The following is a 17576-nucleotide window of genomic DNA, read 5'->3' as shown; positions in this document are numbered from 1 at the left end:
GAGGGGAACAATGGTTGTTTATACTCCTCACGATACACTTCTCGACATGATTATCATCATTTGCATCGAGAAGCCGCGACCGCCGTTCCACGTCGGTTTAGCTAGGAATGATAAAAAAAGAAAGAGAGATAGATAGAATATAACAATGAGCGAGGGTTCACCGGGCTGCTACTTTCGACCGGCTCGCGAGAAGCGGGGAAGAATGGACGAATTGGAACGAATCGGAGAGACGAAGACTTCGATTCTCCTCTCGAGTCACCGTCTGGTCTTTTGTAGGGTTTTTTTTTTACGCGGGTTCCGCTTCTCGACGGAATCCCCCGTCATCGCGATTGATGGGGGACCAACCCCTCCGGTACCGGGGGGGAAACTTTCCCCGCGAGAGAAAGCCGGTGCCCAGGGTCATGGGCGACCCGCGACGGCGCGCTCGGAAAATTGTCGAGTAAACAGTAAACCGGTTCCAGTGCCGATTCCTCGATCGATCGGTCGTCTCGTCGCCGTCGTTATCATCGACATTGTAGACGACACGCACTGCTTTATGCCGTGCCTGTATGTCGTGATTCCTGCAGATACAAAACGGCCGCGAGGTGTGCATGTATATAAAGCTGAGTACATGGCGATCGCGCGATTTCTCTCGCATGCGATTACTATCGTAGAGAAATATATAAGTACGGCTGGGTAACACGGACGGGAAAAATGACGGAAAAACCGGAATACAGCGGCTCATAAAAAACGAGAGGATCGTTTATTCCTACGCAACTCGGGGCGTTTATAGAAAATGATTTTATCCGCAGCTAGCGCGCAGGCCGGAAACATTTTTATCTGACTCGAGTGCAAAAAAAATTTCTTGTACTTGCTGGTTCGATTATCTTATTGGAAATGGCTGAAAAGACACGAGAGTAGGTTGAATAGGTTGCGAGACCGTTTTATATTTTATTCCAACATTTTTTGACATATGAAATAGAAAGTATTTTGTGAAACACTTATGTATCTTTCAATGATTTTATTTTCACGTTCTTATATACGGAATGATAAGATAAATTAATGTAAGGAGAAAACATTTGATTGTTTTTATAAATTCATTTTATTTGCATTCCGAAGAACGTCAGTGAGATTTTGACTTCTTTTCGTGACTAATATATGTTTTCATTGTTGCGCTTCTCTCTTAAATCGCGACATTTCTTGTACAACAATTAATTACGATAGAATTTAACAAGCTATATCCATTCTACCAATGCAGATTAACTTTTTTAACTCTTAGAAGCTAGACTAGAAAAAGATAAAAAGTAAGTTAAACCGAGAGATTAAAGTTAATCTAAATTGGAAGATCGACATTAATTGATTAAATATTTATTGACTTCTTCTTCTTCTTATATTTGTATTGGCTCCTGCCTCTAATACGAGGTCAATATGGCCAGCATTTGCCACTATTTGTTTAACAAAGTCTGGTACACGTTAGTGTGACAAAGTCTAAAAGGAAATCACTGAAAGTCTGAGTGGGGATCAATGCAGACAGTAACAGTCGCAATACTTAAAAAAATTTTCTTGCCGGACAAAACACGTCCGAACTGGTCCGCGCACGTTGAGCGAATACAAAATATTTATTGACGAATTGAACAAAGGTATACAAGGTAGATCTCGTCGGTAAAATAGATGACTTCACGATTAAATTTTCGTGACCGTCAAATGGTTTCGATGGCATTCTCCGCAACGGAATGCAATACCGACCAAGCCTCTCCGCGCGTCCCGTCGGTCACTTTGCCTTTCCCACGTGCGCTGCGCGGCGCTTGCCGCTTCGAGCTTCCTTCGCGCGCTGCTAGGCGGCGATAAACGCCGAGGACCGAGGACGCCCGAGGGAAGATGGCAAGCGCAGGATAAACGTCGCGTGCTGGATAAACGACGGGACACGGGACGCGCTACGACGAATTCTTTACGCCGGCGAAGGCGGTGGTGCGGGCACGGTCTCCCGGCGCATCCCGGCGACGGTGCTCGACGGTGCTCGGAGTCGCGCGATCCGCGATCCGAGCCGGGTGTGCGGCGGTTTCTCATCGTTTCTCGCCGCGTCGGTTCTCGCGTATCCTCTCTCTCTCTCTCTCTCTCTCTCGGATCGGTTAACGCGCGCCGCGCGCCGGTTGACGATGTGAGGATGTGAGCGCGCAATACATACACGCGAATAAGCGGCATAGCAGCGCGGTGCGGTGAGGTGGGGCGGGGGCGGAGGGAGGAAAGGGCGCTCCGGCAGCTCGGCGAACGGAACAGCCGGCGGCAGCGAGATATCTTTCTCTTTCTCTCTCTCTCTCTGTCCCTCCTTGGCTCCGACGAGGCCGACGATGTCAAACATGCGGCGACGAAATTCGCGCGCCAGCAACGCGACAGCGGCGGCGGCGACGGCGACGACGAAGACGACGACGACGACGAGGAAGTCGAAGAAGACGACGACGAAGAATCGACGACGGCGCACCACGGCCGTGCTCCTCTACCAGTGAAACAACACACGTAACACACACACACACACACACACACACACACACACACACACACACACACACACACACACACACACACACACACACACACACACACACACACACACACACACACACGTATACACACACACATACACACCCTACCGTGCGCGCGTACACGCAACAAACACACGCACGCACGCACGCACCGGTACGCGGTTGCCGATGAGCGTGGATATATGGCGGCGCGAGTACTCTTGCTGAGCGTCTTGATCACGGAAGTGCTGAAGCCAGCTTGCGCCGCAGGTGCGTGCTCCGTTCCTTCCGTGTTTACGGTCTTCCTTTTTTTTCGGGGAAACGACGTTCCTCGCGCGGGACACCAAAACGGCCCCGGTATCCCCCGAACTGTCCCTCGAGTTCCGGGCGACGATGTTACTGGTTTATTATGACGCACATGGGCCCAGAGCATCGTCGACGTTCTCGAGACGTTCCTCGTATACCTTCGAGGTGCATGAATTGCCATTAATTATCCCCCCCCCCTGGGATGGAGAAAGAGAAAGACGCGCAGTTAGTATTATCGCAGAGAAACCTGATACTGTTTTCGCGCGATACGCGTTTTGCATGGCAAACGTCGCGGAGACTCGTGTTTTTTTTTTCGAGCACATGCCTCAAGTATCTCTATCGCATTCCTAATTCAAGTACATTCTTGCCTCTTTGAGCAGTTTTAATAATATTTGCTAACTCTCGTTTCTAAAATATTATAAAACTAAGAACAATTTCCAACAAATGAATGATTAAATAATATGTAAAGATACCAAGGTCGGATGCAAATTAAATGGCAATATCTACTATTTTGGTACAAAATTCAAGATGTACGTTTATATTATGATAAGTCAGCTAAGGTGCTACGTAAATGTACGTTCGATTGCTCACAGAGTTGATAAAGATTTTGTCATGGAATTAATATTGTCAGTGATGTAATCTCTGATCGGTCATCACTGCAAAGTTTAAAAGGTTCTAGATATTAACTCTCACAGAAAAGATTATGTATTTGTATATCGATGTTGTCAGATAAGATTCCCAAAATGTTGATATTTATATCCTATAAAGGTGTTGTAATGTGCAAACTGCCTGGTTTCGGCAGGTGTTAAAGGTATCGGAGGAAATATCAGTGGTAGGAACGTGTCCAAACCAGACAGTTCTGACGCTGGATTGACTAAAGGCTCTGGATTAACGCTGGAAATTCAACCTAGTGGCCATGTGATACTAGGAAAAAAGGGGATCACGCTCAGTTGTATAGCTGGTCCGAATGAGACTGTGACTTGGTTGCACAATGGAGAACCAGCACCTCCGTGTGGTCTTACTCGCTGTGTTCTTCTTTCCAATGGCTCTCTTCACTTTTACAAGGTACGTGCTTGTGTGACACTCTTTTTGGATTTATCGTTCTAAGATTATAATGTATATTTAGAAATTATATTTACACATTTGACGTGTTAGGTGCAGAAACAAAATTTACAAATGCAAAAGTTCAAAGAAAAGGAAAGGAATAATATTGTTAATGCTAGAAACCATAATAAAGATGAATATCGTTGTAGAACACGTACTAGTTTAGGATGGTCGATACAGTCAGCACCCACCATTATTCAAATAGCAGGTAAATGCTTCGCAAATATATGAGGGCAACGGCCCTTTCTTTCAGACGCGAGTTTAGAAATTAGATTTATCATTGTTCTAACGAGTGTCACGTGTTACAGAACTTGCCCATGTATTTAAAGAAACTCCAGAAAATATTACTGTTCAAGAAGGCGAAGTCGCAAGGTTATCTTGCTTGATTGACAGTGTTCCTTTCCCACCCAATATTACGTGGCAGCATAATGAAACATTGTTATCTTATCATAATGAATCAAAGTATTCTGTGGTACCACCAGGTGTTCTGTATATAAGTGCAACGAAACTGTCAGATGCTGGCTCATATAGGTATAGTATGATCTTTTTTTTTCATTTATTCATCAATTTAATATCGTTAGTTTTTCTATCTCAAACTAAATGGAAATTACTGTATTGCAGATGCATAGTCACTAATGAATTTCTAAGGAAGACCAAAAGGAGCAAAGAAGCAAAATTAACGGTTATCGCGAGAATAGAGAATAACAAAACGCATACGCCGTCGTCCTTGTTTCCACAGGTTTCGTACAATCATTGGCTGCTTAATGGGTCGAATCTTAATTTGGCATGTGCTGCATCCGGTTATCCGTTACTTGTAACATGGTCCTTTATTCCTCGTTATATAGGTAAAAAATTGGAAGGCAGGATACGCATACTTAGTTAGTCAAGAAAATTAAATATGTTTGATCATATTTGTTCGTAGATAATATTACAAAACCTCGCATCCTTCTTAATTCCACCACCGGCATTAGTATACTGTCATTAACAAACGTGAACGTTTCCAATGCCGGTGTCTACCTGTGTTCTTCAAAGAATTCTATCACCAATGACTTAGAAGTACATGTGAGTGGTTGCTCTCAACAAATTGTAATTGATATTTAGCAGTAAATTAACGTTTATACATACATTGCGTATATGTTATTGCAGAATGTAACTGTAGATATATTAATACCACCGTCATTTATAAAAACGCCGACAAACCAAATCTGTCCAAATGGAAGAACAGCGAGATTCGAGTGTCAGGCGCAAGGGTTACCCGTACCTCAAATTTATTGGCTGAAAGATTCATCGAATATTACTATCAATGGTAATGATATTAGAGACAAATTTATGATCTGTCGAGGAAGGACGTGTTCGACAATTTTCGCTTGCTCTTACAATTAATTGTGCATTCTGTATGTTGATATAGGTCGCAGAACAACTTACGTTAAGGAATACAATAAAATAGAATTAGCAATATCAGCAACAGTGCCGTCTGACTCTGGCATATACCAATGTGTGGCGGTGAATGCAGCGGGTGAAATTTGGGCCGCTGGCCGGCTCCAAGTAAATACATCGCGCAACAGTCCCGCTACACCCACTTCTCTGAAGTGTCACGCTATTTCACCAGTTAAAATCTTAATTTCGTGGGAACCGCCAAAGTCTGTACCATATACCAGTATTACAGCTTATACCGTCCATTATAGTCCTGTAGGTGAGTTGGATGATGTCTTGGGATAAGTATAAGAACAAATCTACGAGGTTTTTATTTCAATTATCCATATTTATACATTTGTTATATATCCCTAATGACAGAAGGTGGAAAGGAGGAAGTTTCACCGCCAGAACCAGGGAATTCTACGTCTGTAGAAGTAACAAAACTTCTCGAACCATTTACAAATTACTCGTTCTATGTACGAGTGTGGAATAATTTTGGTGCTAGCGATCAATCAGCTACCATTGTGTGTTCCACTGCTCCAAGTGGTACGTATTTCCATCTGTTTTTTATTAACTTTGTCCCGTAACAAAAAAAAGAACAACTAACTCGAAATAACGATTTTATTTCTAGTTCCTAAAGGCACACCAAAAATGAATGTGGATATAATCAGTAGTACAAAACTAAATGTATCGTGGGAGCCTTTGAGTAAAAAAGAGTCTCGCGGCGACGTGGTGGAATATAAACTATTATGGAAACTCCACCAGAGCTCATCCTCCAGATGGGTACATTATCTACCTGCCTCCGATGAATATTACATACTTTCCGGTATAATTTTTATCCATTGTTCTTTTTCTTTGAGCTGTACATGGGCAATAATCAATAATACAATCGTGTATTTACGGATACAGGCCTGGAACCTGGAGCGCGATATGATCTTCGAGTACTGGCAAGAACAAAGCAGGGCGAGCCAAATATTAGTGAAGCACAATTGGATTGGGTTACTGTAACCATGCCATCTTCCAATCAATCCAATCAGTTTACTATAAGGAATGTTGTGGATATTCAAGTATTAATTGTGAACGCTTCAATAATCAGGGTTGGTATATGATCGATCGAATTGCAAAATTGTTATGGTTTTCCGAATTGCTTCCTAAACTTTGTTCCGTTATTAGATGAAATGGAAGATCAACTTCAAGCAAAGCGATCAAATTGAATCAAAGTTTGATTCTTGGCAAATTTATTGCGAAAATCAAAATGGCGAGAAGTTAAAGAATATTCATTTACCACAGAATATTACTGAATACCTGTTTACTGATCTTGGTAGGTATTCCGTGTTAAACAATGATACTTTTCAACAATGTTATAGAATGTTGTATAAATTACAAATGCAATCAATTTTTATCTAGATATGAACGTTTCTTATACTATGCGTCTGTGCATGGTAAGCTCGGGTGAAGCAACAGGCTGCTTGACGAAACACGTAGAGACCGTACAATCCGATCCTAGTAAGTTCATCAGATTTTCATAGACTATATCTGCACTGAATAGAAGAACAGACAATTATATGTGATAATCTTGCAATTTAGACACTGTGCCAATGGCATTGGAGGCTATTCCCGTCTCGCCTACGTCCATTAACGTGTCATGGACATTGTCTGATGTGGACGACGTAAATTCGTTCGAGTTTTGTTATCATGCGGTGCATGTGCAAAATTCGAGCAATTCTAAATGTTTTATCGTGTAAGTACAGCTCGATCTTTTTGAAATAAACGTAATTGAATGCATAAAATATCCACTCTGACGAAAGTTTTAAATCTTTGTAAAATATATATTATAGAAATGACACAAAAACAAGCGTTGACGAGCTGAAGCCTTTTACTTTATATGAGTTTAAAGTAAAAGCCATTAGACACGATACGAATCGGACCAGCTTCTATAGCAAATCTATAGAATGCTACACAAACGAAGATGGTGAGATAGTTACTATTTAATAGAACACTAAGCACGTCGGCTTCTTATAGGACATATTATAATAAACGAATTGTTACAGTTCCTGGTAAAGTCGAAGGGTTACAATGGTTCCTGGAGAACACCACGAAAGTACGAATTGCATGGGAGGAGCCGACCAACATAAACGGCATTATACAAAATTATGTTGTTGCATATACCGTAAACGTGACATGGAACTTGACAACATGGAACTTGACGACATGGAACAACGTGACCGTACTCGGTAACAAAAGGACAACGAACCTACCAGGTTTAGCGCCGGGGAAACAATATTTCGTTGTGGTGCTGGCAGCGACGAAAGCTGGCTATGGGAAACCGTCAGACCCTATTATGGTTGTTACCGGTGGTACTAGTCGTAACGGTAGTAACGGAACGTCGAAAGTACCTGCCCCGTCGGGCAATGAGACGAACTCTAAGCCCGATCAGAGTCTAGGTGAGGCAAACGGCAGATTTAGATTCAGATAATTAACTGTGCTTACCATTAACTTACCATTTTATTAACCGTTATCGTTATCAAAAAATAGGTGTGATCCTCGGAGTGAGCATAAGCATCGGATTTATCATGATATGCCTCTGCAGCATATATTGTCGGAGGAAGTTTGAGAATTCTCGATTGAGAAACGACGCTCAGCTTACGAATAGATGTGTGCTGTCGCGAAATGGAAATGGATGTTGCGCGGAGCAGTCCTCCACTTCCATGGGTCAACAAGCGAATGCCACCGACGCCCCGAATGAAATTGAATTGGCAGTGCTGTGTCCATCGTCACCGATCGAGACAAATCCGCACTCGGACGCGAAGGTAATCAAACGGAGATTTGATTAGATTGAACTTATATGAACAAGAAATAATATATGACGTGTGTTTTAAAGGGCGCACAGTCTAACGGGGTTTTCGAAATTTGCGCGAAAGAACCCTTACTGTCGCCGTGGGAGATAAATGGAGGCTCGAAGGATGTTCATATTATGGAGAATCCTCAGGTATAGTTGGACGCTTTGATATTTTGTTATAGATAATGAAGATGCGCTATAAATTAATAATTTATCCATTTCTCATGATTGCAGTACAAAAGAAGGGGCAGTTCTACCTCGAATAATCAACAGGAGGAGGAAGAGGAGCAAGATCTAGAAGGCACGCAGCTCACAATGGTCAATTGTACTTTAGGCAGTAGCGCTAGCAGTTTAAATAACAATTTAGGATGTCCAGACGGTGAGACTTCATCATCGCCGAAATCCACCTGTGCATCTGTTCCGGCGCTCGGACCAAATGGGTGAAAGTGCGTTAGGCAATACATTATTAAAGTGTTCAATGCTTCTCAGCGTTATCAAGGTACAACAGGTAGGAGTACATGAATTCTCCTATTTCCTCCTTCCTTACGATCGATACGACCGTCATCGATCGCAGTCACGTTCCGAATCAACGCGCGGAAAAAAGAAAATAATGATGTCCAGTCCCGAGAAAGCAAAAGCAATGCAAAATTGCAGCAGCCTCGCAAAGCAAGAGTATTATCTGGACACATAATCGATGTAAATAATACTGTTTCGGAAAAAAATCGTGACGTTAGTCGTCACCTTGTAAATACGAGCAAGATACATTTATCGCGCGGAGAATAAAGCTCGTCTGCATAAGCATCTCAGCGAAAGCAACGCAATTCTAAAATTTATTGCATTCTTTACATAGTGCATTCGTAACATTACGGTGCACCGATCACGTAGACGGACATTTGAAGTGTTTGCCGGACTCGTGTATGTATACCGAATGATTCCAAATCGTTTGAGGACGAAAGTTAAGTATTTTTTAAGAGAATTAATATATAGGTACAGTTAAAGATTTTTGATATTAAAGTTTTATGAAAGGATATTCGCTATTGAATACTGCTAGCGAAATTATTCCGTTATTTAGTTTCTGATTGAGACTATTTAGAAGCGAAATGAAACGTTTTTGAACATAGGCTGTTGCTTCAAGAGTGTTTAATTTATCACTCTTCGATCCTCAAACGTGTCGAATAATTTTGTATACATATATACGTATATAAATTAAGTAAACTGTTGACGTGCCGAAAATTGAGAGATGCGCGAAATGCTCTGAAATGAAAAACAACAAGTTTCTGATGCCTCTGTACATAAGATAGAATAATTGTTGATTGTGAATATGTCCATAAAATATCACACTTTGAATGCAGCAAAAAAGACATGCGGACGTGCATTCCTTCGCGTTTGGGGACACAAAATTGCTGAATATCCAGGCACAGTATGGCCTAAAAAAGTTGATAAAGTTCTGATTCATTCTGATAACAGTTTTCGGGCCGACGCGATTGCTTAAAATGGAGCAGAGACACTGATCATTCCAAAATAAGTTTTCCACTGATATTTAATTGTAAACAAAGGAAGAACGTTTAGTATTAAGAAAACAGGGAAAGGCTCTAACCAGATGCTACGCGTTTTTAGAGATGTTAAGAAAATTTTTTATCCCGTGTTTTTTTCCTATTTTTTCCTCTCTCTTTTCTATTTTTCTCTTTATATTTTAACATACCATATGTGTGTCATTAAGGTATCACTTTTACGAAAAAAGAATTGGTTTCTCCAAGGAATCAAAGTAAATTTTTTTTTTGCATTTGGAGCTAGTGTGCATGACAAATGAAGGATTTGTTGAGTAGCTCTTAAAATATTTGATGTAAGTTTTGTATTAGTTTAAAGTGGACTATCGATATATCATACTTTAAATTTAAAAGAGAGATCCTATGAATGGGAAGGAATATTCAGAAAGATAATCTAGTGCTCAGAATATTGCGATTCAAATGAATGGCGTGCAACAGGCCACCTTGTTTTCTCACAATTATTTACTTCTATAAGAGACCTCAAAGACTGCTGTATTAATAGACGATATTTTTTATAATTAACAGATAACCTCGTCGGAGAATGTTTCCGTGAAAAGACTTTGCATAATGCGTTACGTAAGAAGAATTTTACATATTCCTCGGATTTCTTTCCGTTCATAAGATTGATATCGTTTTTAAGGCGATTAGGTAATCGATATGCGATTAATGTCAACGTTTTGTATGTACGATATTTAGCGTGTTAACTGGTAAAGCAGTTCTGTGTATTACACAAAAAAGAAAGAAGCAGCATTCGTGACGAATCTTACTAGACACATATTCCAGACTGGTGCATGTTACCATGACAGAAAAAAAACCCAACGCAGTACCTGATAGAATAAGCTATATCGTTTAGAGTGAGACGTAGAAATGTCAATGTTATTACTGTACCTCCACTAATTGTTATTTATTGCATTTTACATTCAGTATATACTTTAGATGAACACATTACACTGGATCATGCAATAACATAGTCACCATGAGCACAGTATGAAAACAATTAACGCTAGAATTAATTCGATCTGCACATATTAAAAAGACTATCATATCTTCATTCCATAGAATATTACCGCATTTCCATAACCAGAGGTCTGTTAGAAATCTAATATATTGAAACTGTTCCAAAAGTAGCTACGTTTTATTTCGAGAGATATTTCGGGAACATACCCACTGTTTATATTGCCAATATTTTAGGTCCAATACGGGAGACATTTTAGTTGATTAACTGTGCACCATGATTTACTTATTCCGTTTACTGGATTTCGCAAATCGCATTACAATAGCTCTATATAGTTTACACAGGTCAGATACAGTTCTACGAAATAGAAAGAATCGTTTTTTATTTACACACATGAATACATGGAACTTGTTATATGTATATTATAAATATAATTATGAGAATCTCATATATATAGAATCGCATATACAAATATTGAATTTATATATTCTTAAACAGTTCTTTCTTTCTTTTTCTTTTTTTTTTGTACAGCAACAACTCTTACTTGTTGCGAATGCGTTTGCATGCATTCAACGCATCTGGCTTACGATTTTATTTAATCTGTTTTTGCATTTGTTGTCATATATAATGTGTAATGCCTGTTACATTTTATATTATTTCCATATTTGTTGAGGGTATATACGTTCATATGCTTTTTCATGTACTTTTGTATTTGTTGATGGTACACTTTAGAAAAATCACTTCTATAGCGTTGACGATAGCTAAGCTGCCGTATAATAATGAGAAAGAGCAGGACGTTGAACCGATTGTTCCTTTAGTTGGTCATTACTCATTACGTATTGTTAATATTCTGCATCAGAAAGATACATTTTCACGTTATTGTACACTCCTGCGCTTCAAAAGTATATATATTGTGTATATATATATATTTGCAGCGTACAATGAAAGCACTTGGGAGAATAATTTTAAGAGAGAGTTGTTAATTATATCAAAAAAATGAATTCGGACATCAAAAAGAGAATTGAGAAGGGAATTTTAGGAGAGGTGTGCGTTGTGTGACATATAAGCAGCAGAAAGTATGCAATGCTTTTCGAGTTATTTTATTTTCTTTCATGTTAAGGCTCGCGTCCACGATGTCAGAACTCGAGTTTTGAATTTTCGAACAGAAATCTTCACACTTGGATGGACTTGAATAGGATCGCGATATCGAGAGTATAGCTTATACCTTCTATAATTTATGATCCAGCCATTTAAATTCGAACTTCCAAATGAAGGGTATGTCCTCTCTAAAGATCTAAACCTAAACGTACAAATTAATCGTTTGTTCCTCTAAATTTATAATAATCTTACTTAGAAGAAATGCAGTAATTTAATTGCTAACTCAAAGAAATTCTCGATTGTAAATATCAGAATAATGTTTCGAAGAGTTAAGAGGATTGCCCGTATCGGCAATCCGGACTTCTCGTGGACGCAAGCCTCTCGGATATAAACTGGCAGTTGTATGAGTTTCGTGAGAGAATGAGTTTACGCTTACTGTCCTCATCCCATTTCTTACGTTTAAGTAGCGTAACGTATTAGACTTCCCTTAGCTGTAACGTATGTCCACTCCGATTGCGTGTACAATTCTGCTGCTGTATTCCCGACTCCATATCCGCGGTATCGTAACGGGATATCGTATTACAAAGAGAGAAAGAGAGAGAGAGAGATAAAGAGGTAGCCGCAGCGGCGAATGAAAACGCCAACAGCAATCAGTAATTTAATTGAAACGACAAACACTCCGTAACATGCATACCATAGTGCTCTTGAATAATTTCGTGGATGTGATAAGTTTTACGTCGTGAACAATTGACTATAGAGTCGCCGTTCAGGAGAGTCAAATCGCGAATTTTTCAACGAGAGTGCCCCGCGTCAAGCGGCCGCAGGCCGCTTCCCTCCCTCGCGAGAGGAGGTCAGCTTGCAGGGCTTTACGCGACGCATCCCGTATATGTACAAAGTCCACGAAGATAACATTACCTTATAGTACATACTTACAAAAGCAATAAGCATCATCTCGCGTCTTAGCGTACCTCGTATCTTACCGCGTGCGCGAACGCGTCGGAAAAGTGACAAATTATATCATAGATCATAATCTACTTATCACCGCATTCATCGATCATCAATTGTCATGATTTACCGAACGAACCGGAGACACGATAATCGTCGTCGTGGACCTCCGTTAACAATTATCAGCTACTCCATATTTGCGCATTATTTTCGCTTATTTTAATTTAGGAATACCTGCGATGCGGCAGCCAAAGAGAACGTTTTTTAATCGTCTTTTTAAATCGCGCCTATAAATGAAATCCGTGCAAGACCCACACTCGGTCGCTCCGTATATAATATTACACACGCATACACACGTGCGTATACACATTCCTTTCATACAGAGTAACGATATAATTTATCAGACAGACTGTAGCGTTAAATACACAGTAGCAAGTATTGATTGTATTGTACGGCGGCTCTAGTCGAACGAATATACCTCCGTAATTGTCACTCTGAGCACAGAGTGATTTACATTACTTAATTTTAACTTAACGTCGGTACCTATTAGACTATTGTTTACAATTTTTTTTTTTTAATGCAGTTTACCTCAAAGATTATATTTTCACGCCCGGTGGATATATACGCACGCGCGCGTGTATACAATATATATACATATATATTATATATACACACACATATATATGTATATACATATATTGCGTGTGTGCAGCACATCAGTATATGTATATATAATAGCCGCGCGAGACATTAAACTTTATTTTACATCTAATATATAAGGGAGAAGAGAATCCAGTAATTTTATTCATTTATACTATTACCGTTAATTATAATAATTATTATATATTAAGAAGACTATTTAATTTATTTTCCGCAAGCCCTCATTTCGCCTTTCTTTCCGATTTAGATCTATTATCTCGATGCAACAATTATTCTTTAGGGTGCAGTTACTTTGTACATACTTTTACCTACGATTGTATATACATATTATACTACCTGCGAAGAACATTAAAATATATATTTTAATATATTACGTATAATGAACTACATGAAATTATAATCTTATTGTTTGAAGTATATTAAGACTAAATACACTAAATATTTAATAATACTGTTGACCCTTCTTGAACACGTCGTCTTGTTGTAACCACTAATTCAATAAAATTAAGACAGTGTACAAATGCACATTTGGTGTAAAAAGAAGTATATCCCTTTCGCAGCACGAAGAATTTGGTGGGTTTTACAGGGTACAGTAAGTCAATGCGATTTCGTAAATGGAGCAACTTTATTATCAAAGAATCTGCAGGAACGTCCACGTAACAACAGAATATCGAAAGTGTGATACACTTAATATTTACTAATATCTTTATGAGCCATTCAAGGCCAATAGAATATAACTCTGTCTTGTTTTATATTAAGTATATACCGTGCAAACGCGGCACAGTTCGTATATGTAAATCTAGCAATATGAAGAATCATTCACATATCGATAAGGAATGTTCTCTATAGGAATATCTAAACGCACCTCCAACAGTGTTTGTACTTAATTTAATACAATCCTTTAGGTCGCGCGTACATATTCGAGTTATCGACAATAAAATTATATGTATAACAGTTGTTCAATAGAAAGACTTTTCAACTTGATTCACAGCATCGTGGAAGATGTACATCTTGGAATGTAGCAGATATAAAAGAACTCTTGTTATGTATCTCGAGCAACATTAGAAGTATATAGATTTCCAACAACTTTATTGGTACAGTCTTGAAAAAATGGTATATAAAAAGCGTTCTTTTCAATCAATGATTCTCTAAAATATTCATAGAAATTAATTCAGACTACGAACGTCTTGAATTTTAGGTATCCTTATACATATGACTGCGTCTTTTTGTGTATAAGAACATTGTACCGAATCATTCTTAAACGTCACTGTTTGACTAGCCATCTTTAAGGTGCGAAAAAGTTCTGTACTTCCAGAACTATGATAAAATTAAGTACATTAATTGCTAGTTTATCACATTGGCAATAGGCCGCCTACGAAATATCCGAATTTCATATGCACTTCTCTATAAAACTCATTTAGCATTATTTGTTGGCGTATAAAACGTCAAGTAAAGATGTATAACGTGTATAATAGAATATATATATGTAACTTGTATAGAACCCTTCTAGGCACAAGGTGAAACGACGCTCGGCGTCCGTGTGTATTCTGGCATTTGTAGCATCCTCGTGTAAAAGAGAATCGATATTCAAATTCGGCAGTTGGTATTGCTAAGTTCACAGGACCAAAGAATGCGGGAAGATCCTCATGCTTACATAATCATTAAGTACCTGTAAATCCGTGAACATCTCATCTTTACGTATTATGTGCGTATTCTCTTAGAGACTGGCTTATAGAAACGAACGAAAATTTACCTCTGTAAGAGCGTCTTTCGTTAATTTAGGATACAGGAACGTAAATCCCGTGGTGTTTGACAGCTTTCCAGGCTGTAAGTACAAGTGCTTATTGTACAGAAGTTCTTGATCTATGTACGGAGATAGAGGACTGTTCTCCACCCCATCCTTGCGACAAGCTTCCGCCCAAGGAGTCATGTGCTTGTCGTTTACCTCTTCGACAACTGAGCTCATATCGGTCTGCAAAATAAAAGATTTATTCGATAATGAATATCTTTTTAAAATTTCAATAATTTTTCTTGGACGTCATAATGCACTTTTAGACTGAAAACTGATAAATACACACACACACACACACACACACACACACACACACACACACACACACACACACACACACACACACACACACACGCACGCACGCACACACGCGCACGCACACACACACACACACACATACTAAGAACAATAGAATAGTTCTACATACTTTAGCTAGTGTAGACAGCGCAGTGCCCCAGTAATCGTGATTGATATTAAACAATTCCGAAACTATGGCACTAATAGAACCTTGAGTAGAATCTCCCTCGTCCACGAGATTATACGTCTGGCCTATTGTTTCTGGTCTGTTAGCCACATGCCAGATAGCTCGGGCAACATCCCTCACGTGAACCGTATTCATATGAAGATCTGGTCCCCAAAGCAACTTCATCATCTCACCTAAATGCTTGTAAACTGCGCCCACTACCAATCTTGGTGCTGTAAATTGCCAAGGTATACTCTTTTGCCTTTTTTTTTTTAGTTAGAAGGAAGGAGCAGCTTTCTCGGTAATGAGATAAACTGCGAGAGAAGTTTATACTTTAGGAGATTACCTAGGCCATTTCTGTCACCGCAACCGTACACGATGGCCGGTCTGAGTATGGTGTATTTCAAATCTGGTATATTCTTCAATTCGTGTTCCACTTGTAACTTGTATTTTGAAACAAACGTCCATGGTTCTCCAGCATCGTCCTCCTTGTGAGGGGTCTACGCAACATTGCACAATGATCAATCCTAAATCCATATCTGCGTTAAAGTATACGTCATTAGAGGGATACCTTGTCGGAGGTGCTAAGATTGCCAGAAGATATCTCCACGTAATGCAAGGCTCCAATCTTGGCCGCTTGCTGCGCGCAGTTTAGGCTCAATTTGTAAATACCCTCTTTATACACTGGATCTGTGAGACCACTCTTTGTTTCCCCAGCGCAATTGAACACATAATCGATAGGCTCGTCAGAGGAAAACGCGTTTTGGCAGGATACTTTGGTGGGTCAACAAAAATGAAAATCCCTTTACACATTACAGTCTACAATGTCTCCATCATAGTTTTTACATGACCAAATGAGGCGTATCAGTGATTAATCTTATTAAATATAGAGAACAAATAAAATGATAAATATAAGAAAGGAAAAGTCAACCCTTGTTCTCACAGGTATTAGGACTTGAAAAATCCTTTCTCTTTAAATTTTACAGCTGCAATCAATAATTTAATTAGACATTACCTATGTTAATCAAGTTGGCGCTTTTGAACTCGAGCAGAGGGTGCTCGAACACCCGTTGGTGCTTCGCGTTGAGCCACGCCGTCTGCGGCGGTACCTTGTCCACGACCCGCACGTAGGATACCAGATCGTTGTCCAGCAAATATTCCACGAGGTTGCGGCCGATGAAACCGCATCCTGCAAACCGCAAACGGAACGGATAAAGGTCTGCCGGTCGGCCCCTTATCGCTCTTCCGCTCCGCGCGCGGCCGGGTCGGCGCGCATAGATATACAGTGAGATACCTCACCTCCTAGAACAATCACCCTCGTTTTCTTATCACAGGTGGGCGTAGCCATGATCGCTTGTCATTTAACTGCTCGATCGTTCGTTCGCCGGAGTGCGATGCCCTCGACGGAAGTATCGTTAAGCAGTTCGCAGCTGGTCAATGGCACACGTCGGACACACCGCGCTCTCAACCTCAACCGGTCTCGCCGACGTCCAACTAACCTAAAACTCGCTGGCAAGCACTGGCAAGCAGTGCTGCGATTATCGAGCCTACGCAGTCACGTCACCAGGTCACCAGGGTCCATACACTCAAGGTGCGATTTCACGATGACACTCGACGCTGGATTCGAGCGTCAAACAGCGCCAAAAAGCTAAACTGTGTTTAGCCAGAGAGAAACCTGAGAGCGGCCATCCCATCCCGCTTCGGGGGACGCCTGTCCTAATCTGCCCTCTGAGAAAGTGGACGTCAACTACGTCGTTACGCTCGGTAACGATACATGGGTTCGTATCGGTGCTATGGTTCGTGTCCGAACTACTCAGATGGAGGGGATATACTGGTCGCGCAAGACCCTCCTCTGTCCGTGTACGCTCGGCACTCGGCAAGCTTCGAGCGGGGAGAGAAGGACAGACATACGATCTGCTGTCTCCTTCTCTCTTGAGCTGTGACGTCTGACGT

At 40.3% G+C, this 17576-nt stretch overlaps 2 protein-coding genes across 3 annotated transcripts; one reads left to right on the top strand and one right to left on the bottom strand.

The window, feature by feature from the left end:
• Positions 1–2224: 2224 nt before the first annotated feature.
• LOC139771980 (protogenin A) lies at positions 2225–13893 on the top strand. Of its 2 annotated transcripts, none has more exons than XM_071705225.1 (19): positions 2225–2768; positions 3607–3869; positions 3960–4116; positions 4217–4439; positions 4530–4753; positions 4831–4970; positions 5055–5214; positions 5317–5601; positions 5703–5870; positions 5956–6150; positions 6234–6421; positions 6498–6645; positions 6732–6830; positions 6912–7065; positions 7163–7296; positions 7376–7768; positions 7860–8134; positions 8206–8313; positions 8398–13893. In XM_071705225.1, exons 1-19 carry the CDS (start codon positions 2702–2704, stop codon positions 8605–8607), a joined length of 3591 nt encoding a protein of 1196 aa, XP_071561326.1. In that variant the 5' UTR covers positions 2225–2701; the 3' UTR covers positions 8608–13893. The 2 variants fall into 2 exon arrangements, with proteins under 2 accessions (XP_071561326.1, XP_071561327.1); XM_071705226.1 differs by lacking the exon at positions 2225–2768 and adding an exon at positions 2815–3334.
• An 81-nt stretch (positions 13894–13974) lies between these two features.
• Positions 13975–17328, bottom strand: LOC139771982 (uncharacterized). The gene is made up of 7 exons (XM_071705228.1): positions 16923–17328; positions 16639–16812; positions 16195–16397; positions 15970–16123; positions 15588–15856; positions 15122–15340; positions 13975–15037 (listed from the first exon to the last, which is right to left on the bottom strand). Exons 1-7 carry the CDS (start codon positions 16969–16971, stop codon positions 14984–14986), a joined length of 1122 nt encoding a protein of 373 aa, XP_071561329.1. The 5' UTR covers positions 16972–17328; the 3' UTR covers positions 13975–14983.
• Between the last annotated feature and the right edge of the window lie 248 nt (positions 17329–17576).

The sequence above is a fragment of the Temnothorax nylanderi genome, unplaced genomic scaffold (genome assembly GCF_030848795.1).
Source record: "Temnothorax nylanderi isolate EJ_2023f unplaced genomic scaffold, tnyl_v1.0 TNYL_tig0046_pilon, whole genome shotgun sequence".
Classification (NCBI taxonomy): domain Eukaryota; kingdom Metazoa; phylum Arthropoda; class Insecta; order Hymenoptera; family Formicidae; genus Temnothorax; species Temnothorax nylanderi.
Note: the sequence above shows the minus strand (reverse complement) of the source record. Positions and strands in the feature narration are given on the sequence as shown.